The sequence below is a fragment of the Bison bison genome, unplaced genomic scaffold, assembly GCF_000754665.1.
Source record: "Bison bison bison isolate TAMUID 2011002044 unplaced genomic scaffold, Bison_UMD1.0 scf7180017864309, whole genome shotgun sequence".
NCBI classification, from domain to species: Eukaryota; Metazoa; Chordata; class Mammalia; order Artiodactyla; family Bovidae; genus Bison; species Bison bison.
The window spans coordinates 7246978-7266506 of NW_011494881.1; the positions used below are offsets into that span (position 1 = coordinate 7246978).

At 38.7% G+C, this 19529-nt stretch overlaps 2 protein-coding genes across 3 annotated transcripts in view; one reads left to right on the forward strand and one right to left on the reverse strand.

Annotated features, from left to right (window-relative positions):
• Positions 1 to 5251, reverse strand: part of ECD (ecdysoneless homolog (Drosophila)) — a 29072-nt gene extending 23821 nt beyond the window's left edge. Inside the window, exons 1-2 of one of the 2 annotated variants that reach the window (XM_010852275.1) lie at positions 5013 to 5251; positions 3077 to 3282 (exon numbers count right to left, since the gene is read on the reverse strand). In XM_010852275.1, the coding sequence (XP_010850577.1) occupies positions 3077 to 3281 (205 nt within the window). In that variant the 5' untranslated portion in view covers position 3282; positions 5013 to 5251. Of the gene's footprint in view, positions 1 to 3076; positions 3286 to 5012 lie in introns of both variants that reach the window. The other variant, XM_010852274.1, reaches the window with a different exon arrangement.
• Positions 5252 to 5279: 28 nt separating this feature from the next.
• FAM149B1 (family with sequence similarity 149, member B1) overlaps positions 5280 to 19529 on the forward strand; it is a 50002-nt gene continuing 35752 nt past the window's right edge. Inside the window, exons 1-3 of the mRNA XM_010852277.1 lie at positions 5280 to 5509; positions 10382 to 10486; positions 11434 to 11563. Coding sequence (XP_010850579.1) covers positions 5463 to 5509; positions 10382 to 10486; positions 11434 to 11563 — 282 coding nt within the window. The 5' untranslated portion in view covers positions 5280 to 5462. The remainder of the gene's footprint in view (positions 5510 to 10381; positions 10487 to 11433; positions 11564 to 19529) is intronic.

Consider the following 19529-nt stretch of genomic DNA (forward strand, 5'->3'; position numbering starts at 1 on the left):
GGCATGACAGATGATTGTGTGTTCTGGGAGTATCAGCAGAAAGTTTCAAACAAGTGCATTATCCAAAAACATGTAGAACTTAAACAATATACTCAGATAGCCAATGGGTCAAAGAAGAAGTCATAAGGGGAATTATAAAATATTGGGAGACTAATGAAAACCAGGGCTTCCCTGGTGGCTTAGACATTGAAGAATCTACCCACAATGCAGGAGACCCAGGTTCAATCCCTGGGTGGGGAAGATCCTCTGGAGGAGGAGATGGCAACCCACTCCAGTATTCTTATCCAGAGAATTCCATGGACAGAGGAGCCTGGCAAGTTACAGTCCATGGGGTTGCAATGAGTCAGACACACAACTGACCAACTAACACTTTCACTTTAACACTTTCAATGAAAACCGAGACAACAAACCAAACATATGGGATACAGAGAAAGCAGTGCTAGGAGGAAGTTTACAGTCATAAAAAGATCTCAGACCAACAACGTAGCCTTATACCTTAATGAACTAGAAAAAGAAGAACTAAACTCCAAGCTGGAGGAGGGAAATAATGAAGATTAGAGCAGAGATCAATGAAATAAAGAATAGGAAAACAATATTTTAAAAAATCAACTAAACTGAGTTGGTTTGTTTAAAAGATCAACAAAATTGACAAAACATTAGATTAAGTAAAACTGACTCAAATAGCTAAAATCAGAAATGAAAGAGGGAATATTACAACCTATGCCACAGAAATAAGAATTATAAGAAAACACAATGAACAACTGTATACCAACACACTGGATAACTTAGAAGAAATGCATAAATTTCTGGAAATATACAACTTATCAAGACTGGAACACACAGAAGTAGAAAACCTGTACATATCTATAAAAGTAAGGAAAGTGAATTAATAATCAGAAACTTCTCAACAAAGAAAAGCCCAGGACTAGATGACTTCACTGGAAAACTCTACCAAACATCTGAAGAAGAATTAACATAAAAAAAAAAAAAAAAAAAAAAAAAAACAAACTGAAGAGGAGGAAACATTCCCAAACTTATTTTATGAGGCCAGCGTGAGCCAACAAAACACTTGCAAACTAATTCAACAACATGTTAAAAGGATTGTACACCATGACCAACTGAGATTTATTCCTAGAATGCAAGATGATTTGACACAGGAAAACCAACTGACGTAATACACCATATTAACAGAATGAAGGTCAAACAAGTGTACTGTGGAGTGTCTCAAGAGTTGCCATGGCAAAAAAAGCGCCACACAGGTGGGACAAACTGCCCAACCAACTCCTCTCCCTACTCCAGATCTCCCAAGTTTCTTCAGCTAGAGAAGCTCCAGTTAGAGTGCCTTCATTTTTATCTACGTTACATATTAAGGGCTTCCCTTGTGGCTCAGCTGGTAAAGAATCCTCCTGCAATGAGGGAGACCTGGGTTCAATCCCTGGGTTGGGAAGATCCTCTGGAGAACGGAAAGGCTACCCACTGGAGAATTCTCTGGCCTGGAGAATTCCATGGACTGTATAGTCCATGCGGTCACAGAGTCGGACATGACTGAGTGACTTTCACTTTACATATTAAAACTTCAATTTTAATTTCATCCAGAAGCAATGCAGAACAGTTGCACGGTGTTAGGAGAGTGACATGATCAGATTCGTTTTACAAAGGTAACTGTCAACTCTGTCAGGAACTGGAGACATTGGGACCAGAGAGATTAGTTAGGGGGCCACTGTAGTCTTCCAGATGAAGAGGGCCTAGACTGTAGCCAAAGAGATGTGAGAAAGGGTCAGATTTCAGGGGTAATAACAGTACGATTTAGTGCCTGTGGAACATGGTGAAGTGAGGATTTGAGGATGATTTTAAATTACTAACAAGCTTGACTACTAGGTGGATAGTAATACGATTAAGCAAGACAAGAAAACACTGTGTAAAAATTATTTTTGACAAAAAAGATAGGGAATTGGTTTTGGCTGTGTTATGCTAATGGGACAGTGTTCTTGCCAATAAGTATCACACATATCAGTGATAAGGCATTCAATAAAATTAACGTTTTACATTTGGCAACTGCTAGCCAAAAGGTCAGAGAAGGCGATGGCACCCCACTCCAGTACTCTTGCCTGGAAAATCCCATGGATGGAGGAGCCTGGTAGGGTGCAGCCCATGGGGTCGCTAAGAGTCGGACACGACTGAGTGACTTCACTTTCACTTTTCACTTTCATGCATTGGAGAAGGAAATGGCAACCCACTCCAGTGTTCTTGCCTGGAGAATCCCAGGGACGGGGGAGCCTGGTGGGCTGCAGTCCATGGGGTCGCACAGAGTTGGACACGACTGAGCGACTTAGCAGCAGCAGCAGCAGCCAAAAGGTAACAGAGAAGCACTAAAATGAGCCAGAATGAAGGAATCACAAGATGTCAGGCTCCTGATATGAAATAAGACCCCACAGAAGTTGTTGTTGTATTAGTAGAGCCTTGGTAAGTTATCCATGACTCATTTTAGTAAAGTTGTAAGAAATGAGATGACAAAGTGCCATTATTTGGCCACAGGTCAGACCTCAAGCACTGACAATACAGGGAAGCAGTGAAGGAATGACAAAATGCTTCTGTGTGGAAAATAGTGGTTACTTAGCTCAATCATTTCTCTTTATAAGCCAAGCAGAGCCACTCTTACACCCTTAGCAAAACAACTATTTGAAACAAGGCAGCCTAGTAAGCACACCATCAAGACTGAGGAATACAGAGTAACAGCTGAAAGAACTATGGTTAAAGAAGCCAGCCTGAACTTGTTTAGTGTAGGTACCTAGATATATGATGGCATAGTAAAGTTCAAAAGAAAAGCCATGGCTTGATAATGTTGAGTATATATTGATTCCTAAGATAATGACTGTTAGAAAGCTTTCATCAACATGAATTTTTGAAAAAATTTTTTAAGTTCAAGAGCTTAACTGAATTTCGGCAAATACCATAAAAGTTCAGGATATAAATCTCCTGACAACACTGAATGAACTGTGGACTATTACACATCACTGGTGTCAGAATGACATCAAGAGTCACATGTATCAAAGCAAAATAAGCAAAAGAACCTTACCTTTCCCAGGTTTATATTTGAGATTGAAAGGCTGATTCTGCCAGATATAGGGTACCAGCATAGGTGCAAACTGGGTCATTATCCTCTCAATATACTTTTGAAGGATCTCTCTGTGTTCTTCTGGGTCCCCTGGTTTATCTGGTATCAGGAACAGGCGATACTCTACGGTGTCTTCCACTGTAGCAAACTTCATATTTTCCTCCATTCTTCTTCGAAAGTTACATTTAAAGTTTCAATAACATAAGCCATATAGAATAATGTAGAAGTAATATCCTAGTCCCTGAACTATGCTAGGCAATTCCATTAACATTGTTTCCCCAAATTCAATGATTCACATACCATCATCATGATTTTTGCATTGACCACATACCAACTATGGTAACACTTATTTAATATTCTTTTAATGATAGCTTTATACTCATAATTATATTAAAATAATTTTTAATATACAATAAATGGAAATCCACTACCACATTCCCAAACTAATAAATAAGCATTAAGAATAAAATAAAAAATGTTTGCCCTTGCATTATCAGTGGTGTGTAAAACACACTTTTGGAAACATTGCAATAACATCTTTTGAAACACTATCAAAAGTCCCAGGTCTGCCAAAAGTCCCAGTTGTGTTCTGGGCATTTCATTTTCCCTTTCTGTGGCTTTTCCCTTAATTGGAGAATAAGACTGTTACCTATCATCTCTATAATCCTTCCCTAGTTAAATTTTTAATATTTAAATGTTCTTAAGCACAATCTCCTTCCTCTGCAGAATTTAAATCTTTCCCATTGTGTGGGATAGAGGAATTCAAAACTACAAAACATTCATTCCTATCATTTCACCCCCAAATAATCTGCCCATGGCTCTTGATCCTACAACTATCTGTTCTAAATTTTCCCCCTTTTCAGGTTTCAGAGGGTGTAGCTCTGGGATATTAGGAGGTGGTGAATAACTATTTTCTAAAGGTTTCGCTTACATACAAAAGTACTAGTTCACTACTGTAGCCAGGAGAGGCTTGGTACGGAGAAGGCAACGGCAACCCACTCCAGTACTCTTGCTGGAAAATCCCACGGATGGAGGAGCCTAGTGGGCTGCCGTCTATGGGGTCGCACAGAGTCGGACACGACTGAAGCGACTTAGCAGCAGCAGCAGCAGCAGCAGAGGCTTGGTAAAAGAAAAAACTGCGCTGGATCGTCCACTTTACGGCTGCAATTCTATTTTCAGACTTGTTTTTCTAACGGATTAGTAAAATGAGGTCCAAAGGAACTTGCGTCTTCTATCCAGACATTCTTTCACTACAGACCGTCCAAATTATCATTTGGCCTTTTAACCCAAGTGCCTGCGTGCTAAGTCGCTTCAGTCGTGTCCGATTCTTTGCGACCCTATGGATTGGGAATTCATGGGATTCTCCAGGCAAGAATACTGGAGTGGGTCGCCATTTCCTTCTCCAAGGGATCTTCCCGATCCAGGGATCGAACCCAGGCCTGTCCCACTGCAGACAGATTCTTTACTATCTGAGCCACCAGGAAAGCCTTATTACGAAGAATTTCATGACAGGGCTGAAGTGAAGTCTTTCAGTCGTGTCCGATTCTTTGCAACCCCATGAACTGTAGGCTCCTCCGTCCATGGGATTTTCCAGGCAAGAATATTGGAGTGGGTTGCCATTTCCTTCCCAGGAGATCTTCCCAACCCAGGGATTGAACTCGGGTCTCCAGCATTGTAGGCAGACGCTTTACAGTCTGAGGCACCAGGAAGTCCTCTAGTGACAGGGCTAGAAGAGACTTTTGGGACCACGAAGCCTAACTCCACACTGTATATATGAGAAAACTGGGAGCATAGCAAGAGGAGCAACCAAGCACCAGAGGCCTGGCTTGGAGTCTAGGGGCTCTTTACTCAGACTAGGCTCTCCTTCACCCAACAAAATGAAGCAAATTCCGCTTACCGTTCTGGGCCTGGGCCTCTTAGGCAAGTCTTTGTTGCAGCACCTTTCCTTAGCCGTCTCTCCTACCTAGTGAGCTGGTGGGGAACTGCCAGCAGTAGACACAGCCTGGCCCAGGATGGGTCCACACGTTCGTCTGGAACCAGAACCAGAGGAAACTCCGAAAATCAGAAACGACTCAGCCTCGGAACCCCAGGCCGTCGTCCCGATGCACGTCGGCGGAAACATTAGGCGAGTGCTCCTGTGATATCGTCACTTCCGCCCCCACAGGCAAGCCGGAAGACTAGGGAGGTGGGGACCCTGGGAAAGTGGCGATCTGGAGTCTAGGAAACGGGGCGTGACGGGGCCGGAAGGTGGCGGGAGGGGGCCGAGCCGGAGCGGGCGCGAGGGCCAGGCTTGGAGGCCCCCCCCCTGGCTTGTCCGCCCCCGCCGAGGCTGAGGAGGAAGAGGAGGATGACCTCCAGATACACTAGGAAGGCGGTGCCACAGAACTTGGAGTTGTGAGTGAACTGCTCAGCTACTCCAGCCCGGGCCGGGGGGTGCCGAGGGGGGTCGCAGGCGCGCTGGGGACCCTTCCTGCCCAGTCCCTTGCTCCTTTTACCTTTCCCAGGGTGAGGGAAAAGAAAATCTTTGTAATTTTCTCCTACCAGCTTTGCCGGACGTTGGCCCTTCTGTTTCCTTCTCCCGCTAATAAGGGCATGTTACTTGTGCTGTCCCAGAAACTTGGTCTGTTTGGCCTGCACTTCTTGAGCTTAGGGACTTGTTTCCTAAGGCATTTTGTAGTTTCCACGTGTCTCATGCCCCAGTGTCAATGGCTATTGACAACTAGTGAAGCTGTTAATGCTACAAGAAAGTTGAATACGTCTGGTGCCAACCGCAATGCAAAGCTACTTATATGCATTAGCTCACAACTCTTATCAATAAGGATACCAGATAGGAACTATTATTATTTTGCACAGATAAAGATCTCAGGTTTAAAGGTTGTAGCATGCCAGAGATCACACGGCCAGAAGGTGGTGGAACTGAAATATAAACCTGTTGTCTGATTTTGAAGCTTGTGGGGATAAACATTACACATAACTGCCTCCCCACCTCTGCAACTTAGTGTCAGAATCCTTGAGAATCAGTTTTGCTTTTGAGACTTTAGAGAGCAAGTGTGCTGTGTGCTAAGTCACTTCATTCTTTTCCAACTCTTAGATACTCTCTGGATCACCATAGAGGCTCCTCGGTCTATGGGATTTTTCCAGGCAAGAATACCGGAGTGGGTTGCCATGCCCTCCTCCAAGGGATCTTCGTGATGCAGGGATGGAACCTGGGTTTCCCATATTGCAGGCAGATTCTTTACCATCTGAGCCACCAGGGAAGCCCAGAGAGCAAATATTTCTGGCTTAAAGACCCACCTCCCACCCCTAGTGAAATGTTGTAATTTAGAAAGTAATGATACTGTCATACATTTGTTAATACTTTAGACTTCCCTGGTGGCTCAGACGGTAAAGTGTCTTGCTTACAATGAGGGAGACCTGGGTTCGATCCCTGGGTCGGGAAGATACAAAGCAAATGGCACCCCACTCCAGTACTCTTGCCTGGAAAATCCCATGGATGGAGGAGCTTGGTAGGCTACAGTCCATGGGGTTGCAAAGAGTCGGACAGGACTGAGCGATTTCACTTTCACTATACTTTCAAAAATACTTTCACATCTTCATTCTTGTGACAACTCTGTAAGATGAGTATGATTATCTTAAGTTTTTCAGCAGATGAAATATAAGAAAGGTACATACCTTAAGATTATATAACCAATAGGTTTTGAGCTTGGGCTTTTCAACCCCAAATACCAATTTTTTTTCTTCCACGGAACTGTGTAATTTTAACAACCATACATTTATTAACTATTACCTATACAGAGTAATAACAGGCATGGTATTTTCAGTTACATCTGGGTTTGTGTTTAGACTCTTTTCTAGCCTTATTAATTGTAGGCAAATTACTAAATTTTTGAGCTTTCACTTCTGCAATATAGGCTAAGACCTTATCTAAAAGTGATGACATAGAGCTTGACACATAGTAGGTCCTCAGTAAGTGGTAATTTCCTTGTCCCTTCCCACCTCTATTTGGTACAATAGCCATACAAAGAAAATCAGTCTATGATCTTTCCTTGCCTTTCAGAAGCTTGTTATCTATTAAATAATAGGATAGAACACAGAAGCAACTCAGTTAAGCTTTTTAGGAACTAGGAAGAAGAAAGTCATTTCCAAATCTAGGGAGCAGGGCTTAGCCAAAAACCTGCTTTTATAATTAATTCTGACCATTATGAGAGTGAAAAAAAGTATCATTTATGGAAAAAAATTGTTGATTGCATTTATTGGACCGGTATTATTGACCCAGAATGGTTATGATGTTGTTGTTTAGTCACCTGACTCTTTTGTGACCCCATGGACTGTAGCCCACCAGGCTCCTCTGAACATGGGATGTCCCAGGCAAGAATACTGGAGTGGGTTGCCATTTCCTTCTCCAGGGGATCTTCCTGACCCAGGGATAGAACCTGCTTTCTCTGCCTTGGCAAGCAGATTCTTTACCACTGAACCGCTTGGTTATGTTACTTGTTCTCTATTGTTGATTTCATACTCCCTAAAGATAACTCTCCCAAAAGATGATTCTCTAGAAGTGTCAGAATAGTGTGAATAATGACAATAATGAAGATTATATGCATTTAAATAACAGTATATTAAAGGTACTTTTCCCTTTTGGTGTTATAATGATAATTTGCTTTGAAGAACTAACTTTAGTTTTCTAATAGTTACAAATTATAGATATTAAAAAGATTTTGGCATAAGCATACAGCTTAACATTTTTAAAATGATAAATCTCAAGCATAATTGTATAGTGGATAATATAATGGCCTACATTAAAACAGTTATCAAAATTTTAGTATATTTGCTTCATATTTCATCTGTATATTTTTCAGCCTGTCATCCATGAAATATTGGAAAACCCCAGACATTATCATTTCACCCCATTTCTAAAAATTATATACATTTTCTTATTTAATAACCATAAGTCTATGATCAAAGTTAATATATCTTTGGTATTATCTGATTGTTACTTCATAACCAAATTTCTCTGACAGACTAAAATATGTCTTAAGTTTCTATTTCATCGCTGGAATCCACATTTCTGATCACCACCACTGTTTCAAAGACAAGCTTTTGGTTATAATATCATTGAATGAGAGAGAAAAAAGCTTTCCACTAATTCAGCTCCACCATTTGAGAAATAATTTAAAGTACAAGCTCTGCTGAGTGGGTCTTTATATACAAAAATGGTACAATTTATTAAAATCTCAAACTATTCATCTGCTCTGAGCAGCCTCAGACTATCTGGATTTGAATCCTGGCTCCATCACTTACTAGCCATATGACCTTAAGCAAGTCACTTAATCCTTCAGTACCTCACTTTCCTTTCTTGTGAAACAAGAGTATTACATTTATAATACACATTTCCATATTAAAAGCCCTGGGAAAACCTATTGTAAATAAACCTGTGTAACTTTGTTTAACCTATCAAGTTATTTGACTATAGGATTTTGTGGGGAAAGAAAGTCTACTATAGATAATTAGGACTGGAACATACAATAATTGACCCCATAGTTTATTCTGAGGCTTCCCTAGTGGCTCAGGTGGTAAAGAGTCTACTTGCAGTGTGGGAGACCCAGGTTCGACCCCTGGGTCAGGAAGATCCCCTGGAGAAGGGAGTGGCTACCCACTCCAGTATTCTTGCCTGGAGAATCCATGGACAGAGGAGCCTGACGGGCTACAGTCTATAGGGTCACGAAGAGTCAGACACAACTGAAGCAACTAACACTTCCACTTTCTTCATAGTTTATTCTAACGCACATGTTGAACTCTCTAGAACAGCACGGTTCAATAGAAATATAATACAAAACACATAACTTAAAATTTTCAGATACGTTAAAAAATAGTAGATACAGGTGAAATTAACTTTTTAATCTTTTAAAGTAACTATGGACTTACAGGAAGTTACAAAAATAGTGCATAGAGTCCCATGAACCCTTCACTCAGATTCCCCCAATGATGACAACTTATGTAGCTTTCAAAGCCATGAAACTGACATTGGTACAGTACTGTTAAGCAGACTGCAAACCTTACCCAGTTTTCATCAATTTTTATATCCACTCTTTTGTGTATGTGTATGTATACATAGTTCTATGCAATTTGGTCTCGTTTATATATTTATTAAACCACCAGTGCAATCAAGATACAGCGCTGTTCTATCACCACCAAGGAACATCCTTATATACCCCTTTTTAGTCACTTCCATTCCTTTCTCCATACCCTGGAACCACTAATCTTTTCTTCACCTCTCTATTTTTCTCATTTGTGAGTGTAATATAAACAGAATCATATAGTATATGTAACCTTTAGAGATTGGCTTTTTTCAGTAAGTATGATGCCTTTGCAATCCATCCAAGTTGTTGCATGTATCAGTTCACTCCTTTTTATTGCTAAATCATATTCCACTATGTGTGTAGAGATACCAAAGTTTAATTATTCCCCTGTGCAAGGACATTTCAGTTCTAATTTTTTTCCAATTATAAATAAAGCTGCTCTGAATGTTTGTGTACAGATTTTGTGTGAACATAAATTTTCATTTCTCTGGGATTAAATACCCAAGAGTGCAATGTGTAGGTCTTATGATAAATGCATGCATTTAGTTTTATAAGAAACTGTGAAATTATTCCAGAGTGGTTGTACCATTTTACATTCCTACCAGCAATGTATGAGAAATCCAGTTTCTCCATATCTTTGCCTGCATTTAGTGTTATCATTGTATTTTATCTTAGCTGTTCTAATAAGTATGTTTTATACCTTATTATGTTTTCAATTTGCAGTGAAATAAGTTTTAATATATTTTGTTTAACCCCTGTATATCCGGAATATTATCATTTTAACATGTAACCAAAATGAAATAATTAGTGGTACATTCTTGTTGTACTAAGACTTCAAAATTCTGTGTGTTTTACTGAGCGACTTCACTTTCCCTTTTCACTTTCATGCACTGGAGAAGGAAATGGCAACCCACTCCAGTGTTCTTGCCTGCAGAATCTCAGGGACGGGGAGCCTGGTGGGCTGCCGTCTCTGGGGTCGCACAGAGTCGGACACGACTGAAGTGACTTAGCAGCAGCAGCAGCAGCAGCATTTCCAGCTGACCACATTTTAACTCCTAGTGGCTAACGGCTATTGCATTGGATAGTTCCTGAACAGCAAGAAGTAGGTGACTTAACTTGTAGATCAAGTTACTGAAAAGTATATATTTTTTTCTTTACAAAAAAATATAACTGTTTTTCCATTTCACAGGAAAAGAATAACAAAACATGCTCTTAATCATCATCCTCTTCCTGAACAACTGGATGAAATTTCCTCTACCAATGACAGCCATGAAAAAGACCTAAGTTCCCAAAGGTAATGACACAAAGTGTACTGTTTGCTTATTGCACTTGATAATGGCAAAAGTTTTGGGCTTTTTGCCTTAGGATTGGTATCAAGCCTTGTACTAATTAAACAAAAGAATTTTTGTCACATTTTTCAATACCATTCAACTTCCATTCTGGAACAACTAGTGGAAACATACTAATTTTTGTAATCTTTGAAAAACAGTATTATGAGGTAGTTAATAGCAGAAACTCAGGAGGAATCCAAACAGACCTGATTTTTAATCTTGGTTTTGCCACCTATTAGCTGAATAGTATTGGGCAAGTTATTTACCTGGTAATAGTATCCCTTAAAGGATGTAGTGAATATAAATGAGATAAAATATAGTAAACGCAGAGTAAATTTTAGCTGCAATTATTATTTTAAGAAATAGGACAGAGGAGATGGTAACTTCACAGAGGGTTCTGAAAAGCAATTGTGGTATCATACAAAAATTATAGTCATAAAACCTTGTTTCAAAATCTAGTACTAAATTGCAAGAGTTTTTGTCTTAAAGTACATCACTAGATGTACTGGTGAGTTTTACATCACCAGATTGCTGTGAGGATAAAATGCAGTTAATGTCCGTGAAAGTGCTTAGTAAACCAGAAGTGGCATACAAGTTCACATATTATTCCTAGTATTTCTGAAATGTCTTCAGTTTCTTGAGGGCAGATGTTATAAGTGAAGTGTTAAAAAATATTAATTGTAAACTAAGACTAGAATTATTTAGAATGGCTGCCATCAATTCTGTAGGAATTGGGTCAGACTTTACTGTGATGCTTACATTTCAAATTCTTCATTTATTTTTGTCTCTCTGGATGTATTTGTACAAATGCCTATCACCTAAAAGATTGCTGAGTAGTTAATGCTACAGAAACTTGAGGAAATATAAGAATTTTTCTGTTTTCTCTTTTCCTTCCCACTTGTGCATTTAGTGAATCTGACATCACACAAGAATCACCTTTTACATCAGCTGACACTGGAAATTCAACATCTGCTTTTCCGAGTTATACAAGCACAGGGATCTCTACTGAGGGCAGCTCAGACTTCTCCTGGGGATATGGTGTGAGTTTTATGTTACTGGTCTAATGGAGTGCTTGTGTGACTCTTCTGGGAGTTAGGATTTGTCAGTTTGGTCAGTATATTTCATGCCTTCCCTCTCCTACATTTTTTATTTTATTTTATTTTATTTGGCCACGCCATGTGGTATGCAGGATCTTAATTCCCCAACAAAGAATCAAACAGTGGAAGTGTGGAGTCTTAACCACTGGACCACCGGGAAAGTCCCTCCTACTTTGTTTATTTACCCTTTAAAATAGCTGTAAAGAAGGCATCAATCTTCTGAGTAGTTGATCCTTAAAGATGCTTAGTGTTTGGCTTAAACAGCTGCAGGTCAGTATAGATCTGGACCCTGGATCTATTTTGCTGTGCTCAGTCCACTAATGTGTCTCTCCACTACTAATATTACCTTGTTGTTTAAAATGTTTTTGAAAGTTACTACTAAGCCATATAGACTCGGAAAGTGTTTAAAATATATTGTTAAATGAAAAAAAGCCCATTAAAAACAATATGTGTAGTGTGGTTCTAATTTTATTTTACATAGATTTTTGCTTATATATACTAGAAAAAAAGATTAAAGGTATTTACCCAAGATGTTATTCAGTTATTATTAATTAACTGAGTGTTGTGATGAGATTTATTTATTCATTCATGACTATCTCCCATTGTATTTTAAGACCAGCAACCTTCAAAGAAAATTTAAAAGACAAATTTTATGCATGTTTATCACCTTGATGCAATAGGTATTTTTATTCTGTTTAATGTTTTGGTTTTTTTGGCCACAAGGCATGTGGGATCTTAGCTCCCCAAAACCCATACCCCCAGCATTGAAAGGCAAAGTCTTAATCACTGGACTGTCAGGGAAGTCCCTTAGTTTTTTTTAAAAGGGTATCTGATGCAGTGGGGTTGATGAGGAAAAAAAAATTATACAACTTATAGAAAATTGCATAACTTATGTATTGGGTGTGCATGCATGCACGTGTGTGTGTATGAAAACAGTACACCGACCAAGATATAGACAGTCAGCTCCCACAAGGCTCCTCGATGCCCTCTCCCAATCCCAAAGATAACCACTATTCTGGTCTCTATCACCAGGTTTTCTTCTTCTTGCCCTTCATATAAATGGAATCCTATAGTATGTATTAATAGTTATATCTGGCTACTTTTGCTTAGAATTCTTTGGACAGTGCATACATGATATTGCGTATATTTGTAGTCTGTGAATTGCCTATTTATGTTTCATACTCACTTATTTTTTAATCATTTTCTATTCTATTACTAATTAATAATATTAATTAGTAGGAGTTCTGTATCTTTTAGATTAGGTGTGGTGAAAGTGAAAGTCTCTCAGTTGTGTCCAACTCTTTGCGACCTCATGGACTATACAGTCTGTGGAATTCTCCAGGCCAGAATACTGGAGTGGGTAGCCTTTCCCTTCTCCAGGGGATCTTCCCAACCCAGGGATTGAACCAGGGTCTTCTGCATTGCAGGTGGATTCTTTACCAGCTGAGCTATAAGGAAGGTATACTTTTTCTCTTAAGGACTAAAGAGTAAATATTTCAGGTTTTGCAGACTGTCAGGACCCTCAGTGCTCACTGAGAAGGCAGCCATAGGCAGTGTATAAATAAATGGGCATGACAGAAGTCCAATAAAATGTTATTAGAAAACAGATTGTGGGCTGGATTTATCCCACTGGTCATAGTTTGCTGACCCCTACTCTAAATACTTTTAACAGAGACTCTTAGGAAGCTGTATTGTGTCCCTTCACCCTATAGAACTACAGAACTTTGGGTATTGTACCCAGTTGAAAACTTATTTACCAACTGCTGTTACAGGTGGAGGTAGCTAATGAATTGTACAGTAAGTCAGGAGATGGGGCTTTCTGGAATGCCATTATTTCCATTTATCCCCTTTCTCCTAATTCTTGCCTGGAACATGGACCTATGGCTAAAGGTAAAAACAGCCATTTTGAACCATAAAGCATCACTGAGGATGGAAATGATAGAAGAAACTGAATTCTTGATAGCCATGGGGCTACCGTATCAGCTGAGCTACCATATCAGCTTTTAATGCCTACCTGTAGATTAATTTTTTCATGAGAGAAAAATAAACTTTTGTTTAAGCCACTATTATTGTTCTTGTTAATAGTAACTAAGTGCAGTTCATGACTGATACACTAATTCTTTGTTAAATGTATTGCAAATATCTTTTCCTGATAAGTGGCTTTTGTAATGTTCACAAATTCTTCCACACTTAGGTCTTTAATCCCCTGGAATGGTTTTTTTGTACATTCATATAGAAGGAACATAATTTTAATTTTTCTATGTGGATAATGAATTGTTTCAGCACGATTTACTGACTAGTTCAGGATTTCTAAGCAAGGGCATTTTTGGCATTTTGGATATAGCTATACAGAAGTGTCCCATATATATAGCAGGATGTTTAGTATTCATCATCTCTGCCTGTTAAATACCTGTAGCAACTCTGGTCATTGTGATCACTAAAAATGCACATACACATTTCCAGCTTCTTCCATGTGAAAGTAGTAGCATGAAAGTGTTAGTCGCTCAGTTGTGTCTGACTCTTGTGACCACATGGACTGTAGCCCTCCAGGCTCCTCTGTCCAGGGAATTCTCCAGGCAAGAATACTGGAGTGGGTAGCCATTCCCTTCTCCAGGGGATCTTCCTGATCCTTGTTGCATCCTTTTCTTGTTGATTTGCTGTTACCTCTGATGTAGATTAAATTTCAAAATATAAAAGGGTTTGTTCCTGGGCTATCTAAACTGTTCTATTCTAAAATCATGTTACTACAACTGACTTTAATGAAACTATAGCTTTATAATAATCTATAATATATGATAGGGAAGTCTTACTACACTGTTCATAATTGTATTGGCCAGTCTTTTTCATGTATGTTAGAATCTGATTATTAAATTGCATAGGTCAATTTGGAGAGGACTGCTATCTTTATGATAGTGAATTCTCCTAATCATAAATTTGGTATATAAATCTATCCATTTAATATCCATTTCTTTAATGTCTTTTAATACATTTTTATAATTTTATCCATAAAAGTAATATACATTTGTTGAAAATCTACTCCTAGGTACCTTGCATGGTATATGAAAAATTGTATTTTTAATCTATTTTTGCTAGTATATAGGTATAGAGTTATCTTTTTTAAGGGAACTGAGTTGTAGGCTAATATTGACTTCTGGCAGAAATGTATATTCTTTGTCACATGTTCAAAACTTCTGATATTTCATTTAAATATTTTAATAGATTTCTTATCTGTTTAACACTAGATTAGACTATGGATTATTTTTACCTTTTTTACTATTATAATCACCTACAGAAAATTCATTCTTTTAAAGTAAACAAGTGTTTTTTAGTATATTCACTGTTGTGTAAACTACCCTAATTCCAGAACATTTTCATCATCCCAAAAAGAAACCCAGTCTCCATTAGTAATTACTCTCCACTTCTCTCTTCACCTTGCCCCTGGCAACTAATATGCTTTCTGTCTTTATGTATTTGCCTGTTCTGATATTTCATATAAATGAAGCATATACTGTGTCATGTATTATATCTGGCTTATTTCATCTAGCATATATCCAGGTTTTATCCATGTTATAGCATATGCCAGTACTTCTTTTTTACTGATGAATATAATTTAATTGCATTGATATACCAATTTTATTTATCCATCAGATGATGGACATTTGGGTTGCTTCACTTTGTTGCTATTATGAATAATGCTACTATGAACATTTGTGTATGACTTTTTCTGTGGACATGTTTTGAATATTCTTAGGTATATCCCTTAGGAGTGGAATTGCTGGGTGATATAAAAACTTTATGTTTAACATTTTGAAGAATACATTTCTCTTTAAAATTTATACCTATAATTGTGATTTTGTTCAAGGTTCCTGGTTAGTATGTAAATAATGTTGATATTTTCCTTGAATTACACAAACATTTCATTGCAGATTTCACATGTATGTCAGAGTAGGTTATTCCTTTGAAATCCATTATTTTGTTAGTAAGGTTGTATCTTAATTAATGAAATTCAAGTTTTGTGATCAGTTGCTATTACTGCATACTGTGTTTTCTTAATAACTTGAAACAACCTCCACCTTACAGAAAAGTTACAAGTATAGTAAAAAGAACATTCGTACCTTGATATCCATAAGGGACTGATTCTAGGACCCCCCATGAATACCAAAATCCGTGGATGCTCAAATCTCTTATATAAAATGGCACGGTATTTGCATATTACCTACACACATCCTTCCACACACTTTAAATCCTCTCTAGATTATTTAAAATACCTAATACAATGTAAATGGCTTTTACATTTACAAACCCATGGATATGGAAGACCAACTGTTTTTTTCCTGAATGGTTTGAGAGTAAGTTACTGACATGATACTTGCACCAAACATTTTAGTGTGTATTTCCTTCAAACAAGGACACTCTATGTAACTAAAGGGCAAGCCTCAAATTCAGGAAATTAACACTTCTGCCATCTAATACACAGATTCCATTAAAGTTTCACTAGTTGTCCCAATAATATTCTTCATAGCAAAATCTTGTATCACATTGTCCTGTCTCTGTACTCTCCCTCAATCTGGACTAGTTCTTCAATCTGTGATACCCAAGAAATGAGCTTGCTTTTCTCATTTCATTCTATTAGATGGCGTGTAGTTCCCATTATTGATATTGTTCACTTTAATCACTTAATATGACTTTCCTTTGCATTTACAAGTATTTTATGGGGAGGTACATTGAAATTATGTAGCTACTATCCTATTCCTCCTCTAACTTTCAGTTTATGGTTTACATCAGTATAGACTCAAGGATTCCTATTTTGTTCAGTTAGTTATAATACATACTTATCATTATTTATTTTGAAGTTCCAATTGTCCCAGATTTGACCAGTAAGAGTTCTCTTCAAGCTGGTTTCTGTGCCATTTTGACATGTTCCCATCATTCTTTGAGTATTTCCTTACGGTCTGACACAAGGTATCCAGGCTTATTTTATATTTTCTTTGCCCCAGCCATGGAATCAGCCACTTCTCCAACAAGCCCTAATTCCTTTCAGTGCCATGTTTAGAAACAAGATTTGGGTGCTAAGTGTGCTTACTGCTTTTTAGGTGTCACTGATTCCTAAACCCTCCCAGTGGACAGAACTAGGGAACAGAAGTATTCTTCCTATTCCACTGTGAAATGACCCATTTCATTCTAGTTTTTTCCTTTTGCAAATTTGTAACTTCTTTCTCTGATAGAACATGGCTCCCCTTATAATTAATATATTTACTTATTTGATTAATCCCCCTGAACATAACCAGTTCCCCACTAATTCACTGCCTCCTAACCTCTGCAAATGCCCTTCTCACTCCACATATGTTTCAACACCCTGTGCTGGGTCACTGCCCCTTGCACCTTCCCACCCACTGAATGATCTCCTCATCCTGCTCAGTCAGACACCCAGTGTTATCCTCGCTTCTGTACAGTAACCTTCCTCACACTGGGCTACCACCCTGTGTGGGGCTGCCTACTCCCTGTATGGTAACTTCCCTTTCTTAAATGTGGTTCTAACATTATAAGCTGACTGCTTTTCCACAGGGACATCCACATCTCACTTGTGCTCCATCACTCTGCAACAAACTGCTTCCCATGCAAACACCCACTGTGACAGATTACATTTTCAAAAGCCATGCTAATATATATCGCATCTAACATGCTCTTCTTACAAGATACTAATACTCCTCCATTGAGAGATAGTGTCTGTGTTCTTTCCCCTTGAACTTGGAATGGACTGTTTAACTGCCTCAACCTATAGAATGCAGTGAAAGTGATGCTGCATGGTTTTTAGGTTAGAAAGCAACGCAACTTCTATCTGGCTCTCTCTCTCTCTCTCTGGATGCTTAACCTTGAAGTTCAGCCACTGCATTGTGAGAACGTTTAAACAACATGGAAAAGCCCAGGTAGTGAGAAACTGAAGCCCCAGCTGAAAGCCAGTATTACCTGCTAGACATTTGAGTGAACGAGCACTCAGATACTTTCAGCTCCAGGCCTCTGAGCTTTTCAACTGGTATCTCACCTGTGGAGAAGAGACAAGCCATTCCTGCTGTGAGCTATGTAAATCCCAGACACGTAGAAACCTGGAGAGATAACACATGATCATTGCTATTTTGAGCTATTTCGTTCTGGAGTAATTTGGTACACTGCCAAAGTAATTAGAACACCCTTCTTACACTGCTCAGGGTCAGAAAACTGCTTAGATGTTCTCTTTATCTCTCTTAGGCTCCTACCATACAAGAGGCCATCTTCCTACACAGATGCCCTTCTTACTGTGCTTGGGTTTCAATGTCTTATACCAGGCTGCCTTCCCGGGTTGATGCTTTCCTTATTCTCTTCTGGCTTTGAAACTCCATGCTGACTGTCTCTTGAGGCATTGATTAACAGGCAACCTACACCTATAATCCCTGAGAGAAAAGAAACTCATAAGGTAGGCCCCTATTTAACCTGGCTTCCTGCCTGCGAATAATTTTCTGACTATGGAGTTGTAAGACAGAGTCCAAACAAAGCATAGTGGTCCCATTTTGCTGAGTAACAGAGATCAGAATTCTGGGCAGGTGAAGCAGTTAGAATCTTTAGGACATGAGGCGATAAAGAACACCAGAAGATAAATAAGTGAAAAGTCTATATTATTTGGTGATTTCTCTAAGGGATAAGTAGCTGAATAAAGCAAAAAAAAGTACAAGATGGAGTTTATATTTATAGAAGTAAAAGGTGAGACAAATACAACTCAAAGGATGGGTGAATATAAACAGAAGTATAGTGTTATAAAGTTACTACATTTGTGATAACAAAAAGTTATTACATTTGTGTCAGGTATCAAGAGAGAGAAGTGAAAAGTATATGAAGAGGGAGGTATGAAGTGGTAAAATGTTGACTGACTAGACCTTGATAGGTTAAGAATGCACATTATTAGCCCTAGAGCAAACATTAAAAATGTTTAAGTAGAATAAGCTAAGATGCCAATGGGAAAAATAAAATGGAATAGTAACAAACATTTGATTAACCTGAGAAAGACAGGAAAGGAAAAGAATAAGGACCCACCTCCCAAAACGGGACAAATGGAAAAGTAATAGCAAGATGGTAGATTTCAATCCAACCATGTCAACAATTAAGACAAATGTAAATAGAATGGGTAAAAATTGGATAAAATGCAGAATGGATTAAAAAAAAAAAAAGAGCAAGACTCAACTGTATAGTATATGTGTGCATGCTAAGTCACTTAATCATGTCCAGCTCTTTGCAGCCCTACGGATTGTAGCCCACCAGGCTCCTCTGTCCATGGGATTCTCCAGGCAAGAATACTGGAGTGTGTTGCCATGCCCTCCTCCAGGGGATCTTCCTGACCCAGGGATCAAACTTGCATCTCTTATGTCTCCTGTGTTGGCAGGCAGGTTCTTTACCATTAGTGCCACCTGGGAAGCCCATACACCATATGGAAGAGATTAAATATAAAGACACAAATAGGTTAAAATGAAAAGGACAGAGAAAATTATACACACAGTAAGCTGACAAGGTTGTATTAACATGAAACAACATAAACCTAAAGACACATAGTCGATCACTGGGAAATAATATTTTTTAGTAATAAAAAGGCAGTTTGGGGACCTCTCTGGAGGGTCTGGTGGTTAAGACTCCAGGCTTCCACTGCAGGGGGCACAAAGTAAGACTGTATATGCTGTGCGGCCAAAAACAAACAAACAAAAACCTGTTTAACACAAAATATAGTAACACTTAGGGCAGTTTCCCTTAGCTGAAGCTGCCATACCGAATACCACAGACTGTGTGGCTTAAACAACAGGTACTTATTTTCTCACAGTTCTGGAGGCTAGAAATCCAAACTTAAGATGCCATCAGGGCTGATTTCTGGTGAGGCTACTCTTCCTGG